The sequence below is a fragment of the Trichosurus vulpecula genome, chromosome 6 (assembly GCF_011100635.1).
Source record: "Trichosurus vulpecula isolate mTriVul1 chromosome 6, mTriVul1.pri, whole genome shotgun sequence".
NCBI lineage: Eukaryota > Metazoa > Chordata > Mammalia > Diprotodontia > Phalangeridae > Trichosurus > Trichosurus vulpecula.
The window spans coordinates 47,945,713-47,961,111 of NC_050578.1; the positions used below are offsets into that span (position 1 = coordinate 47,945,713).

Genomic DNA, 15,399 nt, shown 5'->3' on the forward strand with positions numbered 1-15,399 from the left:
CAGTTGTCTGATGAATTTATGAGTCAAAGAGCTGGGCCTCAGACTACAATCTTATTTATAATGCATCAGACCATGCAACTTTCAAGCATATTTTTCCTACCTCATTAAAATTAAATTGATGAAAAGTTCTTTGTAGATATAGTGTCAATGACATTTTGGGCTCATTTCCTTTGTCCTTATGGTTTCATTCAGCCAAATTAATTAAAATTCTTTATATTCATGGCTTTGCAAAGAAATTTGTAAGGGACCTTAATTTGGTATACTGTATACAGGGGAAGAGGAAAAACACTTCATTTTACTTTACTTAATTTTGCATTACTGTGTGAGACATTAAAGATCTTATCTGATCCGCTCTCTTTTTCCCTTTAGGGAGACGCTGGAGAGAGTGGACCCAAAGGTGACATGGGTGAAAAGGTACTTTTTTGTGTTCGAAATATGAAAGTGTATGTGAATAGTCAAAAAATATAATCTAATCAATATGATGTGATATATAATTGTGTGTGGTTTAGGTAGAGTTCATAGGGTTTTTAAATGAAAAGGGAGGATAATTAACTAGATTTATCCCAACTCCTTAGAATGGTACATGGCAGTGTTTGGCAAATAACATGGTATGTTGTGGAATGGCTGGCTAAATGGTTGAATTTTTATGGAAGAAATGCTCCCTTACATCTGCAAGTGAGAAAATTCAATTTCATTAGGGAGATGTTTAGAAATTTCTATTCTAGCCTGATTTATTTTGTCTAGTCAATTTCAAAAGGTAAAATTTCAAAGCAAAGTGAAGAGATTGAGCACTTTCATTGTACAAACAGAGATAATATCATTTAACTAAATCCTCTCATGTTGGGTTGGGAATTTGCATCAGTATGAATCTGAGATCCGCAATGTTTGGGAAACTGGAAAAAAATAAAAAACCCAAACTGTCAGTTGTCTTTAATTGTCTTTTAATTGGATTCTCACTTTCCAGAGATTTCTGATAAGAGCAATTTGAGCATGCTACATAGGAGGAGTTAAAAGATAGAATCCTCGAGAGGACATGTAATGAGATTGAGATAGAATATGTAACTATTCAACTCTAGGCAATCAGCTTATATTAAAGCAGTTGTATTGTTGTGGTTTGTTCTCAAAGAGGACCATGTCATCAGGAAAATAATGACTTGTGAGTGAATTGAATTTATGTGAGGGAGGGCTGTGCAAAGTCACCAACTCACTTTCTCCTCTGGAGCTATCTGGGTCCAGTAGCAAGATGTAGATCAGGATGACTGGAGGTTGCCCCCAGACTGTTGGATTTCTGGTTAAAGAGCATGTAGGTGAAGCAGTAGTTAGAGTACCAGACCTGGAGTTAGGAAGATTTGTGCTCAAATGTGGCCTCAGACACTTACTAACTGTGTGACCCTAGGCAAGTCTCTTAACCCTGTTTACCTCAGTTGCCTCATCTGTAAAATGAATTAGAGAAGGACATGGCAAACCACCCCAGTATCTTTGCCAAGAAAATCCCAAATGGAGTCATGGAGAGTTGCACATGACTGAAATGCCTGAAAAACAAAAATTGTTGGTTAAAGCAAGCTACCTAATGGTAACCAAACAGCATACAAAAAAATCAGTGGCCTTCACATCTGAACAGACCAAAAGATGGCAGGTTGGCAAAGTTGTAATTTATGAACTATTGGCCAGATGAATAATGGAAGGACCATTAAATAACTTCTACAAAATAAAGGATTTGTGTTATGATTCGATAACTATTAACAGATAAATGGCATGTGTGGTTATGTGAGTTCTTAGTTATATTTGTGAATCTCAGGGCAGTCATAATCTAGGAATATGCTGCACATAGAACCATTTTTATTGCCAGGCAGATACATATGCCATGGTATTTAATTGGCATTGACATTAAAATGTTTCTAATTAATAAGGGTAATAACATTATCCTGAAGACTCTAGAAACCAGCTACATGAACATGAATTTCCTTTTAGTTTATGTTTAGAAGAAAGAAATAAGTTAAGGATAAACTCATGAGGTAGGCAGTCTTATTGTTCCAGTCTTGTACATGGGGAAATCAAGGCATGAGAATGTTTGAATGACTTGTCTGAGGTCACAGAGCCTATAAGTACCAGGGATGGGCTTTGAATGAAAATCTCGCAGTTCCAAGTTAAGAAAACAACTTTTGATGGATTACTCATATGGATATATATAAACACATATAGATTTATGAAAACTACAAAGTTTTAAAGTGGATTTATGCAAAATATCCAGCACAGTGCTTAATACTTTTTAAAAATTAAATTAAACTTAGCCAAAAGGACCAGAAGCAATTTGCATACGTTTAAAAGTATAATTTTTAGAACACATGCCCATGATGAATTTTAAAATCAATCATTTTTTAATTTTCAAACTTAAAACAGCTCTTTATTTTAGCAGAACATATTCAGCTTCAGTATTTTTCCCCAGCATACCCTATTTGTAACAGTTCCCTAATTTTTTATTTTTTTAGTCAAAAGAAACATTTTATTATTTCACATGAAAATTGAAAAGAAATAATTTGGATAGTATTTTTATTAAAAAATTTTTATTAGCTGAAATGAAGCTCAAAGATTGCATCAGTTAAAAAGGAAATGATTTTAATAAATTCTGAATAAGTCTAAACTGTGAGTTGTAAATAGAAATCTGCATTGTATAATATGTAACTTGAAGTGTAGAGTAACATCCCCGTGAATGGTATAATTTGAATGTAATTTTTAACATATTTTACAAAATGCTACTTCTGTCATAGAATTTATTTTCAGTCTTTTCATGGCAAGTCATTCATCATTTGCCAAAGCTTGGGGAGTAGAATCAGAAAAAAAAAAAAGTATTTCTTGGTTTTTGTCAATGTAGTAAGTTACATCATTGACTGGTCATTTTAATAGGGATTTTTTTCCCTCCCCTTTTGATCCAAGTCTGGTTCTCTGGATGGTAAAACAATCTAAGGTTTCCCAGGCTGCTCATCCGGAAATCCTGGGAAGCCAAAAAAGCACTGGGCAATTGTTCTCTATAGCCAGCAGTGAGAGATATACTTTAGGTTAAAGAATGACTTAGCAGAGATTCGATTTACTCTAGTGAAAAGGTTTTAAAACTGAGGCAGACAGGTTTGTTTTGCAGGAGAAGTTGGAGGGGGTGGTGGAAAGATAGCCATGAATTAAATTTTTTTTAATAATTGCATTTCAACGTAATTCGTTTTCTTTGTAATCCTAAGTACTTTGCTTTATGCATATAAAAATATGATTCTGAGAAGGAGTCCAGTCTGGCTACACCAGACAGTAGCCAGAAGGGTCCCTGGTGCAAAACAGGTGAAGAATCCCAGTACTCTATTGCTTTGATGTTGTACGTATTAATCAAATATTTTAAAATGCCAAATCAGATTCCTTCTTTTGTTTTCCTGCTGTTTGAAAGCAGATAGTTTGTCCAGAACATTGAATGGTTTTGAAATCATTATCTTTCCTTTCTCCTTTGGCCTTATCACTCTGATATTCATCATTTCTGAAAGTTTCCTTGGTCCTCTGAATCAAAAGGTTTCCATTCACTTGCTGTGTCCTGTCTGCCTTCACTTGGAGCTCTGTCTCCGACTCTGACTTTCTCATTGAACCTTCCTCCCAGCCAACACTCAGGGCTCCCTTTGCTCCCTCTGAATCTAAGTTCTGCTCAAGCATGAAAGAGGAGCAGTAAAGCAGGAAGAATATAACAGAGAGAAGCCATGAATCACAATCTGGCTCCATCATTGACTAGCTCTGTGACTGAGTAAAGCCCTGATGCACCTCAAGGCTGGTCGTGGTACAATGAGAAAGATCGGTAGCGTACTCAGCTTCTTTCTCATTACATATGTGAGAGAGCTAGATAGCCCAGGGAATAGAACACTGGTGCTGGAGTTGGGAAGACCTGAGCTCATAATCCAGCCTCAGATACTTTCAAGCAGTGTGATCCTAAGCAAGTCTCTTAAACACTTCTGTCTCAGTTTCCTCAACTCTAAAGTGGGAATGATAACCTACCTTCCAAGGTTGTTGTGGGGATCTGATGAGATAATATTTGTAAAGCACTTAGTATGGTGCCTAGTAGGTTCTTAATAAATATATATTTCCTTTCTTCCTATATGTATGTAGAAAGACATGATTTGACCCACAGTAAAAGTACATATATGGTAAGGCAAAGCATTTTATATGGGGTTTTACTATATAATAATAAGAAAGGATGAAGAACAGTAATGAAAAGAACATAGGCTACTTTGGAGATAGAAGACCTAGGTTCAAGTCCTTCCTTTATTATCGCTGGTGTGACTTTGGGCAAATCGTTTAGACTCTCTGGACTTTAGTTTTCTTGTCTGTAAAATGAGGAGGTCAGACTCGATGGGTCCCTGAGATCTATGATGGTATGAAATATGAGAATGTGCTAACATAAATAAGTGTAGGTTAGAGAATATATTAATTGAATATGACTTCCTGTGGAAGCTTAATGTGCTTCTTAAAGTTCGTTGGATGATAATACCTGGCATTTGTCACAATACTTTTGAGTTCCCAAAGTTCTTTCATAAAGTGTGGAGTTGTTTCTTAACTCCTGGCCATTGTGGTCTTTCTATTAGATAAAGGCCTAGTATAGAAGTATAAGGCAGAGGATGACAGATGCCTAGGGTGTGCACCGTTATCCCCATTCTACAGGTGATTAGAATGAGGTTCCGAAAGGATTAATTTGTTGCATGATGGGATTTTCTAAAACGTACAAAGATCACTTATATGTTTTTCCCCTTATATATTCTATTTGGTGGTTGGAGTTATAGAGAAGTCTAGATACATGTATTCCTATATGAACACATATGTAAATGGCCTCCAAGTGTCATTTATGGAATTATAGTAATACCTAATATTTATTTAGTAGTTTAAAGTTTGCAAAGCATTTTACATATTTTATCCCATTTGATCCTCTGGTAGAGAAGAATTGGAAATTGAGGGGATATCCATCAATGGGGCAATAGGGGAATCCCCACCTCTGGGAGGGAGGTGCTTTTATTATCCCTATTTTATAGGTAAGGAAACTGAGGCAAACCAAAATTAAGTCACACAGCCAGTACGTGTCTGAGGCAGGATTACAGCTTTATGACTTCAAGTCCCACCTTCTATCCTCTGTGACACCTGGCTACCCCTAAAATAGTAGTGTGTACTACAAATAGTAGTTAGGATTATAAAAATGAAAAGAGAAGACAACTAGATTTTAACTCAACTCCTAAGAATGATACATTGCAATGTTTGATATATATAAAGTGACACATTGTATACAAACATAGAAAAAGGTAGATTTTCTTTTTAAAAAATTTTATTGTTTTATTTTATTTTCCACCAGTTAGATGTAAAAACAATTTTTAACATTCGTTTTTTAAAACTTTGAGTTCCAAATTCTCTCCCTTCTTCCCTCCCTACCCCACTCATTGAGAAGGCAAGAAATTCAATATAGGTTATACATGTGTAGTCATGCAAAACATTTTCATATTAGTCATGTTGTGAAAGAAAACATAGACCAAAAAAAACTCTTATGAAAAATAAAGAAAGTAAAAGAGTATGTTTCAATCTGTATTCAGAAGCCGCCAGTTCTTTCTTTGGGGATGGCTAGCATTTTTCATCATAAATCCTTCAGAGCTGTTGGATCATTGTATTGCTGGGAATAGCTAAGTCATTCACAGCTGATCATCTTACAATATTGCTGCTACTTTGTACACAGTACATTTCACTTTGCATCAGCTCATGTAAGTCTTTCAGGTTTTTCTCTGAGAGCATTCCGCTCTTCATTTCTTATAGCATAATAGAATTCCATCATAATCACATACTACAGTTTGTTCAGCTGTTCCCCAATTGATGGACAACCCCTCAATTGGCAATTCTTTGCCACCAGAAAAGAGCTGCCATAAATATTTTTGCATGGATAGGTCCTTTTCCTTTTTATTTTTTTTTATCTTTTTTAGGATACAGACCTAGTAGTGATGTGGCTAGGTCAAAGGGTATGCATGTTTTATAGCCCTTTGGGCATAGTTCCGAATTGCTGTACAGAATGGTTGGATCAGTTCACAGCTCCAAAAGGTAGATTTTCTTGTAGAGAATGGATGAATAAGTTCTTAGTGGTTGGATTTTCATAAAAGAAATGTCCCCTTACATCTGCATGTGATATAATTTAATTTCAACGTGATGGTATTTGGAAATCTTTACACGAGCCTGATTTAGGGGATTATTGCCTGTGACATTCTGATTAATGCTCATTATTTCATCTGAATTTGAGCAAATAGGAGTGAAGCTATATTCATTTATACCAAATATACTCAGACAGTACTTGTCCATCTGTGGATATTTTTCCCTGCTGAAAGTTTCATTTCCAAGCCAGTTGACTCATTAAGAAACTAAGAATATGTTCAAAGCATACTTATATTCTGTCTTTGCTTTAATCCTGTATTCTTTTCATTTTTGAAGGAAGGAGGATTATAAATACTAAGTCTCTTATTTCCACTGCTGCCAGCATCATCCCTTAAAATGTTTCATTTGTAAATGCCTGCCTGTCAGTAGTGGCTTGGCCACTTTGGAGTTGTAAACATTCTTTGAGACTTCTCAGTTGTACATTCTGCAAAGAAAAGGAACAATATCAATCATTCGTGTCTATCAAAATCAGACAGCTCAAATTGCCATCAGTGCGACAACCCTTCAGAAAATTGTCTCTTGTTTTTGCTCCACTTCCTGTCTCGTGGAAACTATGAGGAGGAAATCTAGTCCCAAGTCTCATCAGGAGATTGTCTGTCATGTAATAGAAGCATTTTTAAAAGTGCCAAAGCTATGGTAAAGAAAGCAAATTCTTTTGTTTGTCTGTTTTTATTAAATCAATTCAACAAGACACTGGCACTCCCTTACCAAAATGTGACTTCTGGGGATATAACCATGAGTTTTCCACCTGAAATTGGCATTATGTGATTGCTCATTCCAAAGTTACCAATATTAGCTTAATTACAAAATCCAGAGACCTTTTCAGTCCTCATTCTTGACTTCTCTATTGGGTTGATCATCCCACATCCTGGACACTCTCTCACTGAGTTTTCCTCACCATAATCTTGTACTTCTCCTCCTATCTAATCAGTCCTTCTCAGCTTTCTTCGCTGGATCATCATCCATGCCCAATGCTTCTTTCTGTGGGTATGTCACATTCCTCTGTCCTGGCCTGCCTTGCTGAAAACTTTTTCAGTAATCTCAGTTTTCATGAGTTCAATAATCATCTCTTCAAATGACTCCCAAATCTCCATATTCTAACTTCATCTCTCTCCTTTCTCCTTCAACATCAACTCAACATCTCAACATATATGCCCCACAGGCGTCTGGAGTGAGATCTATCCAAAACAGAACTCATTATCTTCACCTCCATCCTAAACCCGCTGACTTCCAGACTTCCTTATTTCTCTTGAGAGATCTAAAATCCTTCCAGCAGTCATCTTCAACCCTTTGGATCATAAGATCCCTAGAGTTAGAGCTGGAAAGGACCCTAGAGGTCATTGAGTCCAACCCTTTGCTTTTGCAGAAAAGATCACACAGCTAGTACATGTCTGAGGTAGGATTCAAGCCAGGACTTACTATTCCATGTCTCACTTTCTATCTGCCCCACAATGTTACTTTTACTCTTTCTTGTCCCCACGTAGCCAATCAATTGCCAACTCTGTGCTAAGCACTTGATAATTATCTCATTTGATCTTCACAACACCCCTGTGAGGAGTCGATGCTATTATCCTAATTTTATAAGTGAGGAAACTGTGGTAAACAATGACTTGTGCAGGATCACACATTTAGGAAGCATTTGAAGCTGGATCTGAACTCAGATCACAGTGCCGGGCTGAAAAGCACAGTAGGTGCTTTAGAATGCTTATTCCCTTCTTTTCCCCATTCTTTCATCATCTTCTTTCCCTCATAGGGTCTTTTTAAAAGTCATCTTTGTTGTCCTTGGCTTTCCTCATGACCTTCGGCTCTTTCTGGCTCTTTAATAAGTCTGTCTCCTTAAACTATTTCTTTTTTTTCATCGTCAATGAATTTGTTCTCTTCAGGTATTCAGACTTGCCTTCTTAAGTCCTTCCCATCCCTCCTGAGCTGATTTCCCTTGCTGAAGGAGCCTACATAGCTTTTCCCTGAATCCTTTGCTTTCAGTTTCCCACAGCATTTTCAGCTTCCTTTCCCCTCCTTGATCACAAATTTTAAGATGTGGAGTGATCACATTGACCCATGGTTTCCATCATTTTTGCTTCAGTACCCATTTATTTCTTATTGGTCAGGTCCAGAATTGCATTTCCTCTGAGTTCCTCTATCTTTTGAAGGATGAAATTCTCATTAGGACAAGCCAAGTAGTTATTAACTGCTCTGCTTTTGGCAGAGAGCAAGAGTGGGGTGGGGTGGAGGGAGAGAGAGAGAGAGCTCCGGCACATGTCTGGAAAATAGAAGTATCCCATTACAACTCTAGCAGGCCTCCATATCAGATTTGTGATCTGTTTCCCAAACTCCTGGTCCCCTTCCTCTTTTTGTCTGTAGTATAACTTGATGACATTATCACTTCTGTTTCTCCTTCCTTTGACCTTCACTCAAATGTTCCCTACCCCTTTGATCCAACACTTAGCACAGTGCCTAGTACCACAGTAGTTTCTTAATAAATGTGCATTGACTGACTGGCTTCTGATTCCTATACTTGAGTATATATTCTTAATATGCAGTATTGCTGCCCTACCTCACCCTCCTCCAGATCTTTTATCTATAATTTTCCAGACCATTATCAGACCAGAGCTGAATAGAAAATTTGACTTTCAAACACAAGAATCAAGAGAAGCATGAAGAGGTAAACAGGAAGGAGAAATCATAAGGGACTTACTAAAGTTCAACTGTTTTATTTACATTCTTACATGGAAAAGATGATATATATAATTCATGAGACCTTTCTCAGTATTAGGGTAGTTGAAGGGAATATATATGTGTGTGTGTGTGTGTGTGTGTGTGTATGTGTATGTGTGTGAGTGTGTGTGTGTGTGTGTGTGTATACATATAAAGACAGACAGCATAGGGTGAGTTGAATGTGAATTGTTGGGGGAAAAAAAGGAATAAGGACCCTGGTCACAGTTCCAAAGGCTGAAACGAGTTCTTTTTCATATGACTATAAATTGTCCATTTTACACCTTACACTGCCCTCTATCTCTTATTTATTTATAAATTGTTCACCTACCCATACTGATAGGTGTTATGTTCCATGTTCTTCCAATTATCTTGTAATATCTCTCTTTATATGCAGGTCATGTATCCATTTCGATCTTATATTGGTAAATGGTGTAAGATATTGGTCTATGCGCAGTTTCTGCCAGACTGTTTTCCAGTTTTCCCAACAATTTTTACCAAGTAATAAATTCTTATCTCCCCCCAAAAAATTCAATATGTCCAAAACAGAACTCAATATGTTTCTCTCTAAACCTTCCCTTCTTCTACATTCCCTATTACTGTAAAGAGCAAGACTATTCTTCCAGTCCCTTAGGCTCCCAACCTAGGAGTCATTCTCTCTGACTACCCATATTCAAGCTGCTACCACCCTGGTGTAGTCCCCTATCACCTCACATCTGGATTGCTGGAATAGCCTGCTGGTGAGTCTGCCTCTCCCCATTCTAGTCCATTTTCCATTGAGCCACTAAAGCAATTTTCCTAAAATGCATGTCTGATCATATCATCCCTATGCTCAATAAATTTCAAGGTGCTCCCTATTGCCTCCAAGAGCAAATATAAAGTGCTTTGTTTGGCTGTCAAAGCCTTTCATAACCTAGCTCCCTCCTATCTTTTTCCATCTTCCTGCACCTTACTTCCAGACATGTACTCTTTGAAAGAGTGACAACCAGGTCTCCTGGCTGTTCCATGAACAAGATACTTTCTTTGTCTGTCTGCCATTCTTAGAATCCTCCCCTTCTCCACTCCAACCACTGAGTTCCACGGCTTCCTTTAAGTCCCAACTAAAATTCCACATCCTACAGGAAGCCCTTCTTGATTCCCATGCCTTTCCTCTGTTTATTATTTCCTATATAGCTTACTTTGTATATGTTTGTATGTTGTTCCTTCTCCCTCCACTTGTAATGAGGGCAGGAACTTGAGGGCAAGAACTTTCTTCTGCCTCTTTTTGTTTCCCCACCATCCCCAGGCACAGTGTCTGTAGGTGCTTACTAAATGTTTATTACATTGAATCTAATTGAAAGGCATCACAGTGTACTTGGAGCTCTTCGCGGCTCCCTCAGGTGGTGAGAAAATGACATTAGCAATGTGAGCCTTTAGTCCCCTGAGCCAATCAAGACTTGAAGATCTCAATGTCTTTTAAGAAAACAGTAGCTTAACGTGCATGGGAGAAGGGTCGGGCTATTGCTTCTGCCATATAGGGGTTCTTAACTGGGCCATGAACTTGGATGGGGAAAAAATTGAATCGTATCTCACCAATTTTCTCTGATAGCTAACTAAAATTTAGCATTTTCCTTATGTTATAAATTTTAAAAAAAAATTTTTGAGTCCATAGGTTTCACCAGACTGCCAAGGGTGGTCCATGACCCCAAAATGTTCAAAATCCCCTGGTGCATAGATGTGTATGGCTTTGGGTTTTACTTATGGCTCCTTTCTTGGATTTTGTCTCCTGTAAATGTCTGGACTCTCTTCATTCTATTCTGTTGTTGTTGTTGTAGCTATTCTCTTTATTTTAGTTATTACTACGTGAATTCTAGCCATAGTTCTACTGCTCATGAGCTGTGTGACTTATACAAATCACCTTCTAACCCATCTCTGCTTTTTATGTGTCAAACCAGGAGATCATACCTTTTCTATGGGGTGCTTTTGGAATCAGATAAAATATTATGCATAAAAGTATTTTTAAAGTTCAAAAACACACAGATGTAGGATGTGGTCAATGACTTACAGGGTGGTAGGTTCCAGGAAATTGCTATTAACCACCAGAAAACCTCTTTCCTTTCTAACCTTTGCTCTTGGGACTTCCCCTTCTCACTTTCTATCATTGACTTGGGGCTTTAAAAAAATGGAGATCAGAGAATCTAAGAGTCAGAAGGAATCTAGAAGTGATCTAGCCCATCCCATAATAGAACATGAATTCCTTCTACAATATCCCTCATAAGTAGTCACCAAACCCCCTCTTACAACCTCCAGTGATGAAACCCATCACATCCCAACCAGCCTTACTTTTAGATAGCTCTATGGTAATTATTGGGAAGATTTTCCTTATCATGGGCTAAAATGTGCTTCTTTGCAATATCTATTCCTTCATTTCCTCCCTCTTCTTCCCTCTAGCAAAACAAGTGTCCTCCGTCTTCCATATGCCTGTCCTTTTCAAAACTTCAAGAGAACTATTATGTGTCCCCTAAGATTTTTTTCCTTCAGGATAAATCTCCACAGTTCCTTCAACCAACTTTCCTATGGCATGGACTCCAGCCTCCCCACCATCATGGTTTCTTTCCTCTAGGCTTCTATTTGTGCCTGCCAATATTCATCCAAACTACAGTATCCAAAATGGAACACAACAGAGTGTGCTTAAAATGTGTTCTGACTGATGCAGAGGACCTTTGTCCTTCTGAAGTTCTCTGCTTCTCTTCATGCTGACTAAGAACACACCAATTTCTTTGGTTTCAATATCACATCTCTTTCTATTTATTTGTGTGTTTATTTTTAATTTATGGAATAAAACAAGTATTTCCATAATATAGTGCAATAAAAAGATAATTGCCCATGAAACTGCAAATCTACTATGTACAACTTACTATTCCTTCCAAATATACAATAGAATGATCATGTAAATTTCTTTTTTCCTTTTTTTTTCTTCCCTGTTCCCCCCACACTAGAGATGGCTACCATTAGACCCAAATAAGTGTGTGTATATGTATACATATATGTATGTTTGTAAAATTATTTTGTACGTAATTCTACTTATCGGTTCTTTCTCTGGATGTTCTGTTCTTTCTTCATATGTTCTTTATAGTTGATTTGGGTATTTATAATAGTCAAAATAACTTATTCATTTGAAGTCATTCTTTAAAACAATATTGCTGTTACTGTATACAATATTCTTTTGGTTCTGCTTATTTCACTTTGTTATTTCATGCAAGTCTTTCCATGTTTTTCTCAGATCATTGAGCACATCATTTCTTACAGCACAGTAGCATTCCATCACAATCATACACCACAACTTGTTTGGCCATTCCCCAAGTGATGAGCATCCCTTCAATTTCCAGTTCTTTGCCACCACAAAGATGGCTGCTATAAAACATTTTAGAACATATAGTTTTTTTCCCTTTTCTCCCTAATCATTTTTGGAAATAGACCTAGTAGTGGTATTGCTGAGTCAAAGGGTATAGGTAGTTTAATAACTCTTTGAGTGTAATTCCAGATTGCTCTCTGAAGTGGCTGGATCAGTTCACAGTTCCACCAACAATGAGTTAATGTCCCAATTTTTCCACATCCCCTCCAACATTTGTCACTTTCCCCTTCAATTAGTTTTAGCAAATCTGGTAGGTACAAGATGATATCTCAAGGTTGCTTTAATTCACCTATCTCTAAACAATAATGATTTAGAGCATTTTTTTCATAGGACTATAAATTGTTTTGATTTCTTAATTGGAAAACTGCCTGTTCCAATCCTTTGACCATTTATCAATTGGGGAATGATTCATATTCTTATAGATTTGACAAAGTTCTTTATATAGTTTATATATGCCACCTTTATCTGATAAATTGTCTATAAAATCCCCCCCACCTCTAGTTTTCTGCTTTCCTTCTGATCTTGGCAACATTTGTTTTATTTGTACAAAATCTTTTTAATTTAATGCAATCAAAATTATCTACTATCTCTAAATGGAAACCAGTAAATCATAATATACACCATATATGTGAATTAAAAAAACAGAAAGATGTTATGTTATTACATTTTTAGTACAGTCTCGAGGTGAAAAAATATGAAAAGGTAGGTTTGTGTTGGTTATTAAAGAATGGAGTCCTTAATGGGGGGGAGGGAACAACTTTGATGATATACATAGAAAATAAATTGTTCCACATTGGGATATAATGACATCTTGATAACAAGTATATTTGTATGAAATCTTCTGGAGTACAGTCAGTCTGAAATAAGAGACACTTGGAATACATTCCATAGTAATCTCAATTGTATATGTTTTGATGCTTCCTGCACCACTATCATTATTTCATGTGGAATATTTTCTTGTGGGTTTTCAATCAGGGTGACCCTGGATCTTCTGCTGCAGGAATTAAGGTAATTATATGTCTTCTGAACATAGGCTGTCCCCCAGAGAGTCACGTTCTTCATTTTGAAGTCTTTTTCATTTTTTCCCTTTCATCAACTGGAACTGTCAAGCATAATGTATATTTTTTTCTGATGGGGACTTACATAGTGCAGTGGTTAGAGTTCTGGGCCTGGATTTAGGAAGACCAGAGTTCAAATCTGGCTTCAGACACTTACTTGCTATGTGACTCTGGGCAAGTCACTTAACGCTATTGCCTTAGTTTCCTCATCTGTAAAATGAGCTGGAGAAGGAAATGGCAAACCATTCAAGTATCTCTGCCCCCTTCCCCCAAAAAAACCCAGAAGAGCTAGAGATAACAGAAAAACTGACTAAACAACAACTACTTTACTGATTATTTTAGTCATGAAAACAAGTACTGGCTCATATGCTCAGTGCCCAAAGGAAGTAGAAGAGTGTCAGACGGAAATCTGACAATTGACCTGATGGTGTATACTGCTTATTAATATGCCCACCCATTCTCCTTGATTTTCAAAGATCCCTGGTTTTGTGGATGAATTGTCTAAGGAGATACTGAGTACTAAGATAAAGTACAGATGACTGACTAGATTTATGTCCACCACATAATACTGAGTACCCTAAACTTGGTAGGTGTTTAACAAATATATGTCGGATTGACTTGAATGTGGGCTGAATCCCGAGTATTCCAGACAAAACAGAGCATGACTGTAGTCAAGGTGTTTTCAGAAAATAATTGGCAAGACTATTCCTATCATCTTGTCATCTAGCACCTAGTAGATGTAGTACCTGACACATAGTACTAAATAATTGCTCTTTGAATTGAATTACCCTTTTTCTTTTGGCAGGGAGAACCTGGAGAATCTGGCCGTCCAGGGCAAAAGGTAATACTTCAAAGATCTCTCTCTCTCTCTCTCTCTCTCTCTCTCTCTCTCTCTCTCTCTCTCTCTCTCTCTCTTTCTCTCTCTCTCTCTGTTTCGTTCTTTATTTCATCATCATACATTTCATCTCTACCAATCACTGACTACAAGTAAATATTTTCTGGAAGTAAAGGACTGCAAAGCAGTACATTTTAATGAATCACATTCAGAGTTTTTGTTGGTGCTTCTGTGTTTTAACTACCATGATGTTGACTAAGGTCAAAGGTGGGGATAAAATAAATTCCTTTGTGGTAAGGAATCATTTTCTGAACCAAAGGTCTGCATATACTCAGCTGTCTGAGGCTAACAAAGACCAGTTAGGGTGGAATGCTAACTATTTAATCTTGCATGTTTAACCACATTCGTTCTCTTGCCTTCATTTGTTCAGAAGAGATGCATGTTGACAAAGTAACCCCAATAGTAAGTGACTGGTAACTCTTTAAAAAATTATACTTTTTTATCATAGATCCTCTCTTGTTGATGGTATTAAGTATAAATTATTTTTAACACCCTGTGTAGAAAATTTTATGAAATGCAAGCCAACTCTGTTAATAAACTTGAGTTTCAATTAAAGACACTAATCAAAACTATTTTAACCAGTTAATCTATGGAAACATTACATTTGTTTATCATTTATGCCTCACTTGGGTAATAAATTAAAGGCTATGTTAAGTATGTTTAGATTTATCTGCTCATTTGAGTTTAATGTGCAGGAAACAACTGGCAGTCATTTATCATGTGAGCATCTGGATTTCAATGCCCAATGCAATCAGATTTGGAATAACAGATGTATTGTCACTAGCCAGTAAATGTGAATTCCACATTAGATTAGATCTTGTATAAAATTATGGCTTTGTCTTTGTCTGATGGCATATGATCTAGAAAGAAAGATGAATCGAAAGATGGAATTTACTTCATTAGTGAAATTGAAATGAGAGAATGAATCTTATTGTATTCATCTGGAACCTGGGGACATAATGAAATGTTGTTCTCACACTCATGTAGACATTGAGAGGGCCAGTCTTTTGTTTTAAACACTTAAGGATTCAAGTAATTTTTGAAAAGGCCTTTTCATTTGGGGCTCTAACTTCGAAGGCAATCTAATACTCTTAAATGGAGAAAAAGGACTAACCCAATCAGTTCCACTGTAACCGGTG

The 15,399-nt window shown here is 36.9% G+C and overlaps 1 protein-coding gene across 1 annotated transcript in view; it reads left to right on the forward strand.

Moving 5' to 3' along the window:
* Nucleotides 1-15,399, forward strand: part of COL25A1 (collagen type XXV alpha 1 chain) — a 560,431-nt gene that overhangs the window by 454,173 nt on the left and 90,859 nt on the right. The window contains exons 15-17 of the mRNA XM_036764944.1: nucleotides 370-414; nucleotides 13,283-13,315; nucleotides 14,171-14,206. Of these exons, the coding sequence (XP_036620839.1) occupies nucleotides 370-414; nucleotides 13,283-13,315; nucleotides 14,171-14,206 (114 nt within the window). The remainder of the gene's footprint in view (nucleotides 1-369; nucleotides 415-13,282; nucleotides 13,316-14,170; nucleotides 14,207-15,399) is intronic.